The sequence below is a fragment of the Mus musculus genome, chromosome 1 (assembly GCF_000001635.26).
Source record: "Mus musculus strain C57BL/6J chromosome 1, GRCm38.p6 C57BL/6J".
In the NCBI taxonomy this organism is placed as follows: Eukaryota; Metazoa; Chordata; class Mammalia; order Rodentia; family Muridae; genus Mus; species Mus musculus.
The window spans coordinates 188,909,400-188,927,965 of record NC_000067.6 but is presented as its reverse complement, the minus strand read 5'-3'; the positions used below and the strand labels follow the sequence as shown (position 1 = coordinate 188,927,965).

At 45.6% G+C, this 18,566-nt stretch overlaps 1 protein-coding gene across 2 annotated transcripts in view; it reads right to left on the bottom strand.

Moving 5' to 3' along the window:
* The window catches only part of Ush2a (usherin), a 702,660-nt gene that overhangs the window by 37,532 nt on the left and 646,562 nt on the right, over positions 1 to 18,566 (bottom strand). For both annotated transcript variants that reach the window (NM_021408.3, XM_017319869.1), the window contains 2 exons: positions 15,737 to 17,253; positions 11,658 to 11,979 (listed from right to left, as the gene is read on the bottom strand). In NM_021408.3, the coding sequence (NP_067383.3) occupies positions 11,658 to 11,979; positions 15,737 to 17,253 (1,839 nt within the window). The remainder of the gene's footprint in view (positions 1 to 11,657; positions 11,980 to 15,736; positions 17,254 to 18,566) is intronic.

Sequence of the window (18,566 nt, the reverse complement as noted above, 5' to 3'; positions counted from 1 at the left end):
TCGCCAGAGACAAGGTGATTCTAGTTATTATAATGGACAGCGTAGACAAAAGAATGTTTATAATAACATACCCAGTAATGGTCAGCACAGGAGAGGTGAAATTTATAATGGCATGACTCGGTTGGACCTTTGGTACTGGCTAACCAATCATGGTGTTTCCAGGAATGAAATACATAGGAAGCCTACTGCATATTTGTTTGATCTGTATAAGCAGAAAAATTCTCAAACAAATGAAAGAAAGGCTACATTAGATCGTGGTAAACAGCCCAATGAAAGAAAGGCTACATTAGATCGTGGTAAACAGCAATCTCGGCCAGTGAATCAATTTCCAGACTTGAGACAGTTTGCAGATCCAGAACCCCTTGAATGAAGGGGTGGCCAGGTTCCGCTGAGGAAGGATCTTGATAAGACACTCAAAGGTTTTGCTGTTACCCTTTCTCCAGTTCTTCCCCAGAGGGACCTACGGCCTTTTACAAGGGTAACTGTACACTGGGGAAAAGGAAATAATCAGACTTTTCGGGGTCTGCTGGATACTGGTTCTGAGTTGACACTGATCCCAGGGGATCCCAAGAAACATTGTGGCCCTCCAGTTAAAGTAGGGGCTTATGGAGGGCAGGTGATTAATGGAGTTTTGACTGATGTCCGACTCACAGTAGGTCCAGTAGGTCCCTGGACACATCCTGTGGTGATTTCCCCAGTTCCAGAATGTATAATTGGGATAGATATACTCAGAAATTGGCAGAATTCTCATATTGGTTCCCTGAACTGTAGAGTGAGGGCTATTATGGTTGGAAAGGCCAAATGGAAGCCTTTAGAGTTGCCTCTGCCAAAGAAAATAGTGAATCAAAAACAGTATCGTATTCCTGGAGGCATTGCAGAAATTACTGCCACTATCAAGGACTTGAAAGATGCAGGGGTGGTGGTTCCCACCACATCTCCGTTTAACTCTCCTATCTGGCCAGTGCAGAAAACAGATGGATCATGGAGAATGACAGTTGATTATCGAAAACTAAATCAGGTAGTAACTCCAATTGCAGCTGCTGTACCAGATGTAGTTTCGTTACTTGAGCAAATTAACACATCTCCTGGCACCTGGTATGCGGCTATTGATCTGGCAAATGCCTTCTTCTCAGTACCTGTCCATAAGGACCACCAGAAGCAATTTGCTTTCAGTTGGCAAGGCCAACAGTATACCTTCACAGTTTTGCCTCAAGGATATATTAACTCTCCTGCCCTGTGTCATAATTTAGTTAGAAGGGATCTTGATCATTTGGATCTTCCACAAAATATCACATTGGTGCACTATATTGATGACATTATGCTGATTGGACCAAGTGAGCAGGAAGTAGCAACCACTTTGGACTCATTGGTAACACATATGCGTATCAGAGGATGGGAAATAAATCCAACCAAAATTCAAGGACCATCTACCTCAGTGAAATTCTTAGGAGTCCAGTGGTGTGGGGCGTGCAGAGATATTCCTTCTAAGGTGAAAGATAAGTTATTGCACCTGGCCCCTCCTACAACCAAGAAAGAAGCACAACGTTTAGTGGGCCTATTTGGATTCTGGAGACAACACATCCCTCACTTGGGTGTGTTACTTAGGCCTATTTACCAAGTGACTCGGAAAGCTGCTAGCTTTGTGTGGGGCCTGGAACAGGAGAAGGCCCTTCAACAGGTCCAGGCTGCTGTGCAGGCTGCTCTACCACTTGGACCATATGACCCAGCAGACCCGATGGTACTTGAGGTGTCTGTGGCTGATAGAGATGCTGTTTGGAGCCTCTGGCAGGCCCCTGTAGGTGAATCACAGAAAAGACCTTTGGGATTTTGGAGCAAAGCTCTACCATCATCTGCAGACAACTATTCTCCCTTTGAAAAACAGCTCTTGGCCTGCTATTGGGCCTTAGTGGAAACTGAACGTTTGACAATAGGACACCAAGTCACTATGCGACCTGAATTACCCATCATGAGCTGGGTACTATCAGACCCTGCAAGTCATAAAGTGGGACGCGCACAGCAGCAGTCTATTATCAAATGGAAGTGGTATATACGTGATCGGGCCAGAGCAGGTCCTGAAGGCACAAGCAAGTTACATGAAGAAGTTGCTCAAATGCCTATGGTTTCTACTCCTGTTACAATGCCATCTGCTGCCAAGCATGCACCTATAGCCTCATGGGGTGTTCCCTATGATCAACTGACCGAAGAGGAGAAGACTAGAGCCTGGTTTACTGATGGCTCTGCACGTTATGCAGGCACCACCCAGAAGTGGACAGCTGCAGCATTACAACCCCTTTCTGGGACAACCTTGAAAGACACAGGTGAAGGGAAATCTTCACAGTGGGCAGAACTTCGGGCAGTACACATGGTATTACAGTTTGTTTGCAAGAAGAAATGGCCAGATGTACGATTATACACTGACTCATGGGCTGTAGCCAATGGATTGGCTGGATGGTCAGGGACTTGGAAAGATCACAATTGGAAAATTGGTGAGAAAGACATCTGGGGAAGAAGTATGTGGATAGATCTCTCCAAATGGGCAAAGGATGTGAAGATATTTGTGTCCCATGTAAATGCTCACCAAAAGGTGACTTCAGCTGAGGAGGAGTTCAATAATCAAGTGGATAAGATGACCCGTTCTGTGGACAATCAGCCTCTCTCCCCAGCCATCCCTGTCATTGCTCAATGGGCACATGAACAAAGTGGCCATGGTGGTCGAGATGGAGGTTATGCTTGGGCTCAGCAACATGGGCTTCCACTCACCAAGGCTGACCTGGCTACAGCTGCTGCTGATTGCCAGATCTGCCAACAGCAGAAACCAACACTGAGCCCCAGATATGGCACCATTCCTCGAGGTGACCAGCCAGCAACCTGGTGGCAGGTTGACTACATTGGACCACTTCCTTCGTGGAAAGGACAGCGTTTTGTTCTTACTGGAGTAGATACTTATTCTGGTTATGGATTTGCCTTTCCTGCACGTAATGCCTCTGCTAAAACCACCATTCACGGACTGACAGAATGCCTCATCTATCGTCATGGTATTCCACACAGTATTGCTTCTGACCAAGGAACTCATTTCACAGCCAGAGAAGTACGACAGTGGGCCCACGATCATGGAATACACTGGTCTTACCACATTCCCCATCATCCTGAAGCAGCTGGGCTGATAGAAAGATGGAATGGCCTTTTGAAGACGCAGTTACAGTGCCAATTAGGTGGTAACAGCTTGGAAGGCTGGGGCAGAGTTCTTCAGAAGGCAGTATATGCTTTGAATCAGCGCTCGATATATGGTACAGTTTCACCCATAGCCAGGATTCATGGGTCCAGGAATCAAGGGGTGGAAAACGGAATAGTTCCACTTACTATCACTCCTAGTGACCCTCTAGGAAAATTTTTGCTTCCTGTCCCCATAACTCTAGGTTCTGCTGGCTTAGAAGTTTTGGCTCCAGAGAGGGGAGTGCTCCTACCAGGAGCTACAACAAACATTTCATTGAACTGGAAGCTCAGACTTCCCCCTGGTCATTTTGGGCTTCTAATGCCCTTAAACCAACAGGCTAAAAAAGGAATAACAGTGTTAGGAGGGGTGATAGATCCAGATTACCATGGGGAAATTGGATTACCTCTTCACAATGGTGGTAAGCAAGATTATGTCTGGAGTGCAGGAGATCCCTTAGGGCGTCTCTTAGTACTACCATGTCCTGTGATTAAAGTCAATGGGAAACTACAACAGCCTAATCCAAGCAGGATGACAAAGGACGCAGACCCATCAGGAATGAAGGTATGGGTCAATCCTCCAGGAAAAGAGCCAAGACCTGCTGAGGTGCTGGCTGAAGGTGAAGGAAATACAGAATGGGTAGTAGAGGAAGGTAGTTATAAATACCAATTAAGGCCACGTAACCAGTTGCAGAAACGAGGATTATAAAGTAATATGAATGCCCATTGTAAATTTACTAATGCGTTTGCGATTGTACGAGGGATAGTTATATCATGTTAGGCGTATTTACAACCTTGTTATTGTTTCATGTGAACATGAGATATTATTTGTGTCAAGTTGACAAGGGGTGGATTGTAGTGGCTATTCCTGGTTGTCAACTTGACAATATTTGGAATGAACTACAATCCGGAATTAGAAGGCTCACCAGTGACCCTTATCTGGAGGCTTGGAGATCCTTATCTGGATCTTGGTTTGAAGATCTTGAGCCATAGTGGCTATGGATTCCAGAAGATTGAATCTCCGAGTTAAGGAACACACCTTTAATCTGGGCTATGCCTTTCATCTGGGATTAAAGGTGTGGTGGAACACACCTTTAATCTGGGCTACACCTTTTGCTGGAGACAATATAAGGACATTGGAAGAAGGGAGTCTAGCTCTTGCTCCTGCTCCTTCGCCTGCTTGCTGCGTGAGACTGAGTAACTGCTAGATCCTTGGACTTCCATTCACAGCTGTGACTGAACGATTGTTGGGAATTGAGCTGCCGACTGTAAGTCATCAATAAATTCCTTTATTATCTAGAGACTATCCATAAGTTCTGTGACTCTAGAGAACCCTGACTAATACAGAGGCCATGTGAAATTCAATGTCCCCCGAGGTTTTCCGGGTGAGTGTGTTAGTGTGCATGCCTGCATGTGTGCATGCGAATGTGTACAAATGTGCACATGTATGTGTGCATGTGCTTGTGTGTGCGTGAGCACATGTGTACAGGTGTAGAGGCATAGCTTAACCTCAGCTGATTTCCTTTGACTACCATCTACCTTCTTTGTGAGCCTGGTCTCACATCTGGTCTGGAGCTCCTGCAGTAAGCTAGGCTGGCCTGCTGGTGAGCCCATGGCACCTGTCTCTCCCTCTGCAGAGGACAGTCCCCTTCTGCTGCCTGCAGATCAAGATGTAGAACTCTTGGCTCCTTCTCTAGCATCACGTCTGCCTGTACACTGCCATACATTTTACAGCTGAGCCACCTCAAACGTTGTGATCCTAACTCTGTTTTTATTTGGAGAATAGAAGTTATAAGAGGTTGAAGAAACAGGGCCGTAGCCTTCATATGTCTTGGTATTGGGACCAAGTACTGGGAAATCCTCAGACTGGAAGCATGTCTCACCAGGCCAAGTAGACTTGATAGAGAAAGTGGACCAAGATATGGGGTATGCTCACTCAGACATCTTCATTTTCTCAACTCTTAGTGAGGTACATGGTACAACAGGCTAAGTTTAGAGTCCTGTTGTGGTAGGCTCAAGACTGAAGGGCAGTCCTTGCTTATTAAGGAGGGAGGGTAATAATGATACTGACCGTTGTTATATTGGTCGAATGTATGGTGTCTTGATCACATTCACTTATATGCTGATTTAGCACGAAATCAAGTCTCTGTAATGTACTTGGTAAAGCTACATAGGCACAAGGTAAGATGAAGGAGGTATGGAGAGGGGGACAGAGGGACAGAGGGACAGAGGGATGAAGATGTGAAGGGACAGAGGGACAGAGGAATGAAGGTACAGAGAGACAAAGCGGAGAAAGAACCCATATTTTAGTCCTGCCTAGGTTCCCAAGACCTGGTGTCTGGTCTATCTCTTGGCACTGAGGAATTTCTTTAGTCTCATCTCCAGATAAGCAGGGCCAATTCCCTTGGGTGTAACAATCTAATTTAACATACTTTTCTGTCACTGGCTGAACATAGGCTTGATATCATATTGATGATGTGGGTTTCCTCCAGGACACTAAAGACTCAGAGCTTGTAAGTGAGATAGACTTATTCCTTATTTATACTTTATGAACTATGATGTTTGTATAATTTTAAGATAAATTTATTAATAAATGAATGGGCTAGGTTATAACCAGAGACAATGCTGCTGATAGGCCACATGCTCATTTGGGGATAGGTAGCTCTGTGGGGAGTAGAGGAAGCTCTTAGTGAATGTGCACTGTTGGCATGGTTGTGGACGCCAAGGCCTTGGGCAAAGTCATTGTTCTGTTCAAGTGTGCTCAAAGCCTTGTTCTGTTCAAGAGTGAGTTTTGCACTGGTTGATTGGTGTGTTCAAATGCCAGCAATGGCAGCTTCCTCTTCCTCCTGGATAGTTAGCACCTGAGAAATTTGCAAGCCCGTACAGTCTTCCTACACATATGTCTGTCTGTCCTTTCTTCATCCCCTCAGTACCCTAGTTAGGGTTCCAGGACCCAAGCCAAGTGGGATGAAGCACAACCAGCCATTTCTTTTGTCTGAAGATGATCCCATGGGCTCTCTTTAATTGTATCCATACAATTAAAGCTAAGCAGAGTCATTGAATGAAAAGGCTTTGGGTCAGGATTCACTTTGTCAAATTTCATAAGCTGTAGATGACATAGGTCAATCAAGAGAAGGCAAAACTAACATGGGCTGTGTTGGCACCAGCCTTTAACCCCAGCACTCTGGAGACACAAGCACACCAATCTCTATGAATTCTAGTCCAGCCAGGGCTACATACCAAGGGCCAGTCTCACAATAAATACAGAAACAAAAAAGAATAAATGCAAATAAATAAATAAATAAAAGTCAAAATGATATGAATTTGTACTCTGTAGCTTACCCTTTCTATGGCTTGGATCTGGAGGGGAGATTATGACTTATTGTGTGGTGTCTTGGTTCCAGGGTAATGGTGTGTGGAGGTTCAATCCATTATCATCATGGCGGGAAGCACGGCAGTGTGCAGGATGACATGATGCTGAAGAAGGAGCCGAGAGTTCTACATCTTGATCTTACAGAGTGATGAGTCTCTGTCAGATAAGTCCCTTATAGATGTGAATGGTGCTGTTATGAGAAGAGAGTAGACACCCCCTCTGTGTCCTTTCCCTCTTGCCCTGTTCCTCCTGCTCTTTGTGAGATACAATGATAAGATGGTGTTTTGCAAAGCAGAGTGGTCCCTTACCAGACCTATGAGCACTTTGACCTTGGAACTTCAAAATCTCCAGAACTATGAAAAATACGTGTTTTCAGTGTAAGTCCATGCTCTGTGTGGTGATTTGAATAGAATTGCCTCCCCTTCCACTACAGTCATGTGTTTGAATACTTGCTTAGCCCACAGGGAGTGGCACTATTAGGAGGTATGGCCTTGTTTAAATAGGTGTGACCTGTTGGAGGAAGTATGTCACTGTGGGGGTGGGTGTTGAGGTCTCCTATGTCCTAAGCTCCACCCAGAGCCTTTTCCTGGCTGCCTGCAGAGGACAGTCCCCTTCTGCTGCCTGCAGATCAAGATGTAGAACTCTTGGCTCCTTCTCTAGCATCATGTCTGCCTGCACACTGCCATGATTCCCACCACATTGATAATGAACTGAACCTCTGAACCTGTAGGCCAGCCCCAAGTAAACGTTGCTTATAAGAGTCGCTTTGGTCATGGTGTTTGTTCACAGCAATGAAACCCCACTAAGGTGGTTTATGACATTCTGTTACAACAAATGTAAACTAAAACAATGTGGAAAGGCATGAAGAAGCTGAATTGCTTGAGTATCCAAAAGACTAGATGCCATTGTCTCCTTCCTTCCCCTTCTGGCTCAGCACCTATACTTTGGTAGCTTTGGTGGGGACCCACAGTGCCCTACTGAGGTTTTAATCTATCTGCTTTGGTGGGAACTATAAGGATCTCCCTCCGTGTTTCCCTCACAGCTTTCTCTCAGCCCAGCCTGGCTTCCTCAGTTTTAGCCCTAAGACCAGAGCCTCACATCAGTGAGTCAGAAAGTCTCCTGCAAGGTTGAGCTGTAGATTCTCAGCCACCCAGTCACTAGGCACTAGAAGCCTGTGAGTGTGTTGGGGGTGCTTATTGCAAAAATCTGTCAGTGTGGGGAAGTTTCAGGAGAGCTAATTAAGTCCCTGTCAGCACGAGTCAGTGAAGGGGAGCCCTGGCAGGCCCCAGCAACTCCATGGTGAGTCATTGCCTTAAGCAAGAGTATGAATATGAATGCAGAATTACCTGGAGCTGCTCATTAGCCAGACATCTCTCCCTGAGGTAAAAGCTAAAGTGCAGGGCTGGGGGCAGAGCTCAGTGTAGAAGGCTTGCTCAGCTTGCATGTGCAAGCCCTGGGTTCCACCCTCAACTCTGCACAAGCTAGGGACAGCTCGGAAGAGAGGCACACCAGGTTTTCCCTGAAGCCTCTGAGGAAGACCACTGTCCTAACTGGCTTAGTCATCCATCAAGGACTTTCTGACAGAAGTTTGCAGTATGAAGAGTACAGGTCAGCACAGTCCAATTGGGAAGGGTTCAAAGTAGAAAGTGGTCTGGGGAACACACAAACTGGGCCTGGAGATATCCCACGGCTCTGCCTAATAGTCATGTGGTATCGGTTTAAGGGGAGGTCTCTTCCTGGAAGGATTCCATTCAGTATGGAGGCATGAAAGCACACTTACGGGGTTAAGAAGCAGATTCCAGGAGACAGCCCTCTATTTAGTACTCACGAGGACCATTGGCTTTCTAATAGAACTATTCGGCATGTATTGTTCCACAATGCCACCTGCCTGTCCTTGTGAACTATAAACAGGTATTTCCTATCACCCTTATTCAGATTTTATACCTCACTTGGTCTTTTGTTTGTTTGTTTGTTTGTTTGTTTTTACAACTTATCTTTCAGTGTTAGACTGCAGAATCTCAGATGCCCAGGAGCTGTGTTGAGATGGAAACAACTCAACTTTCCTCAAAGTCTTATTTTACACAGTACTAACTCTTACCTCTAAAGATCTAGAGAAACACACCCAAACCATATGACAATGACAGGGATGAATAAAAAGGTTTACAAGAAAAACATAGTTTGGGGCTGGAGAGTTGGCTCAGCGGTTAAGAGCACTGACTGCTCTTCCAGAGGTCCTGAGTTCAATTCCTAGCAACCACATGGTGGCTCACAACTATCTGTAATCGGTTCTGATGTCCTCTTCTGGTGTGTCTGAAGACAGCTACAGTATACTCACATTTGTAAAGTAAGTAAATTAAAACACACACACACACACACACACACACACACACACACACACACACGAGTTTGATTGAGGCAGGAACTTTTGCAATAGGTCCTGACCTCATTTCTTCCCCTACAGGTAAAGAGTAGGGGTTTTTCTTTAAGAAGACTAGGGTGGGATGCCCTTTGTGGTGCTCACCTTTACTGCCAGCACTTGGTGATACAGACAAAGGTGGGGCAGAAGGAAGGAAGGTCCCTGAGTTCAAGGCTCACCCGATTTACATTTGAGTTCTAGGCTACTCAAGGCTGCTCGGTCTCAAAAACAACCTAGAATAAGTTGGATGTGAGAGCTCACACTTGGGATGCCGGTAACCTTGGTGAAGTGTAGAAGAGGATGACTATGACTCAGAGGCAGACAGGAGCAGTTACAAAAGCAGCAGCATCCTGTAACTCCTCAGCTCGCCTCAGCCTCTGACAAGGGTCCTCTGACCACCCTTCACTCCTGATAAGAGCCCTAAGTAGAGATCCAACACATGCTTGGAACTTAAATGCCTTAAGGAGCTGAGACCTCTATAGATGTGTGGTTCTGCTTTACCCCAGTGAGTCAGCCATACCGAGGGATCTGTACTCAGTAGTTTACATTCAGTATCTTGGAGTGTTTACTGCGACCTAAAAAGTCCATGCCCTTTCCAATGACAGGACCAGGTGATTGAGAACTAAGGGCTCACTGGCAACTTCACACCTTTTCATGAAGCTAATGAGAAAACAAAAACAAATACAAAAAAGGGGAGAGCCACACAGGACCTGGCATTTTCTGATAGTATTCTATTAGAGTGAGAACTATAGGTATTTGTTCATTACTGACACAAGCCAAAATCCTATTCTAAACCTTCCACTTTGCTCTGCTTTCAATTCATTTTGGAGGGCTGAAATGAGGTCTCAGAAGTCAAGTGTAGTTGAAGTATTTGCAATGGACTTGAATTTATTCCTAATATTCACCTTGGGCAGCTTACAGTGCCTGCGACTACAGCTAAAGTGGGTCAATCGCCCCCTATTGGCATTCACATGTAATTGCACTCACATGCTACACACACACAGACACACACACACACAGATACACACACATCCACATAATTAAAAACAAGAATGTAACAAAGCATATCTCTAGTTTGCTCTATAACTGTGGCAGCATTATCTAGGTAGCTATCTTATCATAAAACTATTTCTGTGGAAACATTTATATGTAAGTGGGATAAATAAATAAATACTATAAATAGCCTCCCATCCATTCAGATTAGATCTTGCAACCAAATAGTTGGCACCCAACCAAGAGGACTCTCTTGCTTTTAAGAGAGTTTTTAGATTTGTAATTACAGACAGTAAATTTGGATTTATAATTATGTATTTCTTCAACTCAGGAGTTGATTTATATTTCAATGCTAACTTCTTCGGCCAACTTTGTGCAAATACAATGCTGTCTTGAGATACTCTTTTCATGCATAAAATGTTACCTCTAATCAAATCATCACACTTATTTGTGCCTGTCATACTGCTGGAGATTTTATTGTTATTTCTGATTTGATTCTCCTGCCTCACCCTCTGGAGTGTTGGGATTACAAGTGAGTATAACCACGCTGTGTTATAGCAGTGCTGGGTCAGAACCAGGGGTGTCTTGCCTGCCAGGCAGAGACTCTGCTAGCGGAGCTACAGCCCTTTGCACAAGCTTTTTGGGCTTAGTCTTTTTTATCAAAAAAAAAAAAAAGACTTTAAAAAATTTTTTTCTTGGTATTTGCTTGACCTTCAGGGCTTATCCATCAGCAATCTTCTCTGAACTGCAAGCTAGAGGAACTAAGTCTTAAGTAGAAGAGATGCTCTGGGGGCCTATGGAACTGAGGGAACAGTGGGCGAATCCTGCTTGGAAACTGAGGAGCTTGCATCTCAGCTTACATCTGAGCTGAGGAGTAGTTCTACCAAGACGTCTGACTTCTGCCTTTCACCTTTGAAAATTCCAATTTGCCTGGTAGAATCAAGTCTTAGGCGAGTGTATGGCTGAGCGCAGCCCTGTATTTATCCCTTGTTTAGGAGGCAGTGAGACACATCAGAGCCATCTTCCGTAGGAAAGGGCCTTGCTGCGGCTGGAATGGTGCACGCCGATCCAGTGGCAAAACAGAACCTCACAAGCATCCCAGAGTTCTCCAAACACTCTGAATATCACTCCCAGTTCTCAGTCTCCTAAGAGATATGCAATGTCTTCTCAACTACTGATTGAGGGATGGACTGATTTTTTAACTTACTTCATTTCCACGGGCAGATTAGCCACAGCCTTCTGACTCCTCTCTACACTGTTTCCTTTGAGCACCATGACCAGTGAGGTCTACCCTCCACTTCACTGTGTTTTGTTACAACCCATGGGTTATTTTTCCTAAGGAAGGTCTGAGGAATACTTACGAGCAAGGGAACGCAGGTAGAAGGAAACCTGACAGTGGAAACCATATCACTAGCAAACAATCCACCTGCAACCTACAGAATAAAACAAGTATATGGACCAAGGGCCAAGAAAATGAAGAAGGTAAATGGATAGTCTTCCCCCACTCACCAACTGCTTAGAAAGATTTAAAGGGTATTCCAGCCTTCCCTGTGAACCTCCAGCTCTTTAAGCAGCTTTTGGAATTGTAAGAAACATTATAAAGGAGATCTCTGATGGGTGTGCACCATCTTAGCTTGAATTTTGTAAGGCATACAGAGTTCATACCTGGTATTCGTATTCCGTGAATGGTAGTAGCTCTGAGTCCATAAAGGAGCGGAAGCTGCCGTTGTAGATTAGCAGTGAACTGGATGTGCCAGGCCAGGCTGCTACTTGTCTTCTGTACAATTCAAAGCATATGATTTTTCCATTTGGCTGAAGTGGTCCTGCCCACCACACGGCTACTATGGGCTGGAATCCCCCTGTAGCTGTCTGCACCTCCAGATGTGGGGCTGGCTGCCTCAGTGGTGGGACCTCTGAGGTTTGGGTAGATGTCCACTCACTGGAGGTACACCCGAGGGCAGTGCAGGCTTGGACACGCACTTCATACCTAGAGGAAACAATGCAGGATCATAGGTGACTCTTAACTCTGTCCGGGCCAAGTTTTGTTTTTGTTTTTTTTTTAAAAAGACATGTTTTCAGAAGAAAAACAAAAGAGCTTACATTTATTTGTATGGACAGTTAGCTTTTAGATAATAATAAAGTCGTATTTTTATGGAAAGTTTTGAACATTTTCAATCTTCTAAGTTTTAAACTCAAGGAAAAGAACTTCATCTGCCTGGTGAATGGTCAGTTCTTGCCCAAAGACAGATGTATGGAGTAAAGAAAATTCCGGTCTTCTCTGCAGCATGCAAACTCAGGCACTGTGAAAGATACTTAACACAGCTATGCATGCGACCCAGACTCCTCCTACTCTGCAGCCAGAGCCAAGCCATTCCCTGGGAATGCTTTCAGATTATGAAGGGGCATTGCCGAGTTACGGTCTCCGTGGTAATGAATCTTCTCACCTGATACCTGACATCTTAAAACAGGCTCCCTTACCTCACACGAAGACCTCTGGGGGGCAAAGTTAACCCCCCTGCACACTAGATTATCCATCACAGAGACACCTTATCACTACCCAGTCAGGCTCTAGTCATCAATTATGTTTTGCCATAGAGCTGGTATCTACTGCCTGGAAAGGTTAGATTTCCATAGCAGAGCCCTTTCCAATGCAAAGGCCCTTGGTTAGGGCAGTCGGAGTGTCTCGGGTGCCAGTGAGTGCTTGTTGCTCCCGTCTCATGCCCAGCTGACTTCCTGACACCCCAACATTCCCTCCAGCAGGGCTACCTGTTGTCCCCCCTTACTGTCCTTGGATCCAGTGGTTTCTTTTCCCCTTCCTCTCCCTGTTTTGCTCTTGCTTGCTTTCTGTTCTGCATTTCTGCCTTCTTAATTATGCTTTTGATTTCCTCTGTGACTCTGTGATTGTTAGTGTGAACTGTCAGCTCACAGGATCTAGAAGCACCCGAGTGAAGAGCCTCTGGGCACACCTGTGAGGGATAATTACCCTCTGGGCATGCCTATGTGGGGTCATGCTGGTTATGGTCACTGAGGTGGGAAGACCCAGAAATAAGAGCTGGTAATACCATTTTCTGAGGTTGGGATCCTAGACTCAATAAAGAGGAGAAAGTGAGTTGAGACCCAGCATCCATCCCACCCTGCTACTTGACTTTGGATGTCATGTGACCAGCTGCCCTAAGCTCCTGCTGCTCTGACTTCCCCACCATGATGGACTGACTCATCTGGGAGCCCACATGTGCCCTTCCCCTGTTAAGCTGGGTTTGCCTCAGTATTTTATCACAGCAGCTGGAACTATACCTAAAGGAGACTTCTTTCATTCTCTTCGCGCCCCCCCCCCCCCCACTTCCTGTCTCTCTTGTCTTACCTCTCCTGTCTTCCCTGTCTCTACTGGGCTGGCATTGCCAGTGGATTAAGGAGCAGATCCACCACTGTGTATGTGTATGGCGGGTCAGATTGCTAAACAAAGCTGATTCTCTACACAGGGAAGGAATTTCTGGATTAACTGTGGGTCGTTTTAAAGTCCTAGGTCAAGTGAGAGTCATGACTCACTTGGTGGAATGCTGGCCTAGAATGTGCGAAGGTCTAGCCCTGGCTCAGAGCAGAGTTGGGGAAGCCTGTGATCCCTGCGTGGAGGAAGTGGAGGGAGGAGGGCCAGAAGTTCAAGGCCAGCCCAGGTGACATGAGAGCCTGCCTTAAATAAACAAACAAAACCTGTCTGCGGTGGCACAAGCTTGTAATTCTAGCACTTGAAAGCAGGAGGATCAGGAATTTAAGATCATCCTTAGTGAGGCAATGAGTTCTATATAGTGAGCTACATGACACTCTCTCTTAAAAGCAACAGCAAGGGCTGTAGCGGTGGCAGCGGCAGCGGCAACAACAACAACAACATCAAAGGCCTGGGTCACTTTCTTTCTTGTTCTAGAAGATTGTCAAACTGTTTCCTACTGACCAGCTGGGGTGCATGAAGGTGGACATACTAATTTTAATTGTATCTAGTAAATATTAATATAATTTAAACCCCACAGAAACAAAAAGGACAAGAAATCAACTGATACATCTCTGACACTTTGTTATAGTTGTCTAGTTTCATAACACCAGCCGACAGAGAGGACTCCACTCCTCTGTGGATCCCTGCGTGTCCTTCCTAGGAGCACCATGTGAGTCTTTGTGTGCTTTTATTTTCTCCAGAAAGGGTATTACTTTGACATCTGGGAAGCCATTTTCTCTAGAAATCCTTTTAGATATCAGGGCTCCAAGAGGGGTAAGATAGAAATGATTTGGATACTTGTGTTGTGGTCACATAAAGAGGAAACTCTGAGAAAATGCAGTGCTCCTCACCAATGTGGGCTTTTTAAATGTCCTGAGATAAAAGCCAACTCACATAGCATGTAGATTAGCTGTGGAGAATACCTGAAGAGCTTTTAATTACTGTTTAATATTTAATATGATGCTAAATAATTGCCCTGAGTAGATGCATAAGACCATGAATGCTTCATTCAAACAGCACTATACACCAGAGATAATCGTGGCGGTGTCTAATCTACACACCAGGACATCATAATTAGAGCTCAGTTTTACCTGTGGTGGCTGGAGAGCAATGCCTTTGCAGACTTCAAAATAATTTTTTAAAAAGTGAGTCTACTGATTTTTCTAAATTTTACACATAAAATGTCTTTTATTCCTCTCTTCTGTGGGATGTCAGGTACCTGAGATGGGGTGGGGGGAAATGCTCAGAGACTCTGAGGCTTCGGAAACAGTGTTGGTGTAGAATGCCTCAATGCATGTCACAGAAGTCAGACAGGATCTAGGACAGCACACACTAGCAAAATGCTGCCATCTGAGTGTGCATGAGTTCAAGACTGAGGGAGGCCTGCAGAGGATACAGCACTTAAGACTCCATTATCCCAGGAAGGGGGGCTACAAATTCTGGTTGATACATTTTAGTTGTGTGTATGAATCTATATGTGTGTGTGAGTGATTATGTATATGTATATGTTTGTGTATCTATGTGTATGTATGAATACATGTGAGTGTATGTGTGTGTATGTATATGTATGCCTATGTGTATGAGTGTGTGTGTGATTGTGTGTCTCTGTGTGTATATGTGTGCATGAATATGTATGTGTATGTATGTATGTATGTGTGCATGTGTATGAATGTGTATGTGTGTTATACGTGTGTGTGTGTGTATTTGGAAGCTAGAAAGTGGCCTGAGGCTGTCAGTCACTCTCCACATTATTTTTCGAGAACAGGGTCTCTCCCTGAATCTGCAGGTCACTGACTCAGCCAGTCTGTAGCTGGCTAGTAACCTGGTGGTTTTGATTCTACCCATTATGTGCCCACCAACTGAAGCTATAGGACCAAACTCATCTGTTTCTGTGTGTGCTAGGGATCTAAATCAGGCCATCATATTTGGGTGTCAAGCACTTAACCCACCGGGCCATCTCTCCAGCCCTCCTTTCAGCTTAATAACTGCTCATGGCTTGTGACTCAGGTAGGAGATTGACCCCATGTCTTCAGGATCGACTGACTCTAGGTGGCAAACTGCCAACATTTCTGGAAAACTGGAATCAAAACATCATCACCTGTAAGAGATCTATTCTTCAGAGGCTGAGAAAGCAAGCTGTAGTTAAATGAGGGTGGGAGGAGCTGGCCTCATGCATCTTTCCTTGGGAGCCTCATTGGCACTGATGGTACAACAGAAAAGACAATGACTTGCTTCTAGAAACGCCAGCTTGGCTGCGTACCTATGAAACGGCTTCAGGTGCTTTACCGTGAGTGACCGTGTGCCAAAAGAACTGTGTGTTGTGTTAATGGACATGGCTCTGGTTTTTCCTTCAAACATCTCACGGACGAAGAGAGTGTAGTTGATGATCTTGCCGTTTGTCCTCACCGGAGGGTCCCAATCAGCTAAGAGCTCAAGAGCATCCCCCGAATGCAGCTTTGGGGGCTGTAAACCTGAGGGGGCTGAGGGGCTAGTTTGACCCTTGACAAGTGGGCTCAAGACACTGCCCCGGCTGTTAGTGGCAGTCACCGAGTAGCTGTATTCAACACCAGGAGCAAGGGTAAAATCATGGTAGCGAGTTTCCAGACCTACATACACAATGGCTCCATCTCTCCGAAGCTCATAACTTCTGATCAGGCCATGTGGGTTTCTTGGAGGTGTCCATGTAATTTCTATTGATTCTGGGCCTGTGATGTGCAGTGTTGGTGGGTCCATGTTCTCTGGTGGAGCCTCCTTTGTCCAGGCGGATGTGGTCCTACTAGCAGTGCACCCTCCACTTGTGCAGGCCACAAGGGAGATATTATACTGAGTGGAAGGCTGCAGGTTAGAGAGCAGAAAGGACAGACCCTGCCCAGCCAGGTGCTCCTCACCATCGCATTGAAGCAAATATTTAACAATCTTTCCATTTGGGATTGATGGCGGGGACCAAGACACATTCATCTGGTGGGCACTGATGTCCCAAAGAACTGGAGGGCTGACTTCTGATGGAGGTACCTCAGGAGTGGTGATGTTGGTGGGTTCACTGGTACAGCAGCCACCACCTGTGCAGGCCAGGATGGCATAACTGTACGTTGAGAAGGGAAGCAGCTGGCTGTCCATGTAGCTGAAGGTGCTGGCATTGAAATTGAGAGCAGGAAGCACTCCATCTCTTTGAAGTCTGTAGCCCTGGATGACACCGTTAGAGTGTCGGGGTGGAAGCCAGGAAATCAGCAGTTGGAGGGGACTCATAGACACATAGGATATCTCTGGTGGAGAGAGGCCATCTGGGGGTGCTTGCAATGTTCTCACCACATTCCAAGAGCTACAGGTGTGCCCTGCAGAATTCCAAGCGCAGATTCTATAAGCATACTGCCTCCACGGCTGCAGACCCGTGTCATTATACACCCATGCATTCCCTTGCGTGTTGTATTCTGTGAAAACAGTGTTCCCGTCTGCCTGCCATGTTGTGTTCCCCCAGTCCTCTTCCTCCGAGCGTCTGCGGATCACTTCGTAATGGATTATCTTCCCATTGGGGCTAGCCGGCTGAGACCAGTGCAGCCTTACATTGGTGGGCCCCACAGACTGGATGGTAGGAGCCATCTGAGTATCTGGAGGGGCTTCCTCTGTCCAGAGAGGCTGAGGCACCGAGTGAGCACAGCCTGCTGTCGTGCAGGCCTCCAGGATCAAGGTATAGAGAGTGAAGGGGGCCAGGCGCCTGAAGAGAAACTGCCGACCCAGGCCAGAGTACTCCAGGACCCCATCATTGAAGATGTTGTATGCCTGCAGGATGAAGAGAGGAGGAGGGGGAGGGGGATGTCAGTACTGTGAGGTCCTCGCAGCTGTTTAGTCTCTCTAAAACATCCACACACCTGCCTGATCCCAGTGGCCCTAACCCATTAGCTTTCAAACGCTGACTTAGGCGCCGCCGGGATCCGCCATAGTTAACGTAAAGTCCACAGAAAACTTGGATAACATCGAAGCATTGACCCAGACCCCAGGCTGTGAAGTGCTATGACTCACAGGGCTCTCGCAAAGTTGGGATGGGAAGAAGAACATTCAAGTCTCCTGTTTATGGATACCCCATGCCTCTGGTACGAAACTGAAGGTTAAGAAAGTGGCTGTGACTAGGATACGTGGGGTTTATATGAGCAATCCACCTTCCTCCAAATGTTCTGTGAAATGGGGTTAAACTGCTAGCCGTCCTTACAGGACATGAGGGTAGAAAAAGTGCATCTACGCGTGTGTGTGTGTGTGTGTGTGTGTGTGTGTGTAGGCTCACATTGTGTTATACAAATATATACGTGTTTAGGCATATGTATGTATCAACATACATTGACATAGTTTTAATAATGATATGGGAGAGGGAGATGTTTTTGAAGCCACAGAAGAATTGATTGCTTACTTGGCAGAATTTGCCTTTGGTCTGGGCTAGCCCATCTGTGCTCATCATGCCCAGAATCTTAACCTCTGCAACAATCATTTGTAATTACATGGAACTGACAAATACTACCTGGCTGGATCATGAATCTCTATCAGCTAATTAGTAAATGCTAACCCTATTCCCCCTCCCATCATTTGTGTTGCTCTCTTATTGTCCAAGGTAATTCTCTGATACCTCATCTTCTCCCTGCTCACTGCCAGCACGCTTGCTGTTCTCTCCCTCAGAGTTGTTTGTTAACATCCCCGCCTACTCTGTTGGGATGCTAAAGTTAGGAAGGCTCACTCTCCTATTGCCTACTGTTACCCTTATGCTCCTGTCAGTCCTGAGTCTGATACTCCGGCTGTTCTCTCTCTACATTCTGGTGAGAAGACGTATTGGAACGGCCATTTTCTTAACCTTCAGTTTCGTATTCAACAAAGTACACAGTTAGTACTTTGTTATAAAACAGTCTTTGTGGGAGATGATTTTGGTCCACCAAAGGCTATTTTAAATGTGCATAGGTATAAATAAAGTAGGCCAAACTGGTACTCAGAGGTTATACATACATTTAGGATACATTTTCAGTCCAATAATATTTTCAGTTAGCGATGGGTTTGTTTGGATGTATCCCAAGGCAAGCAGAAGAGTATCTGTGGTCATCTTTACCAGGACT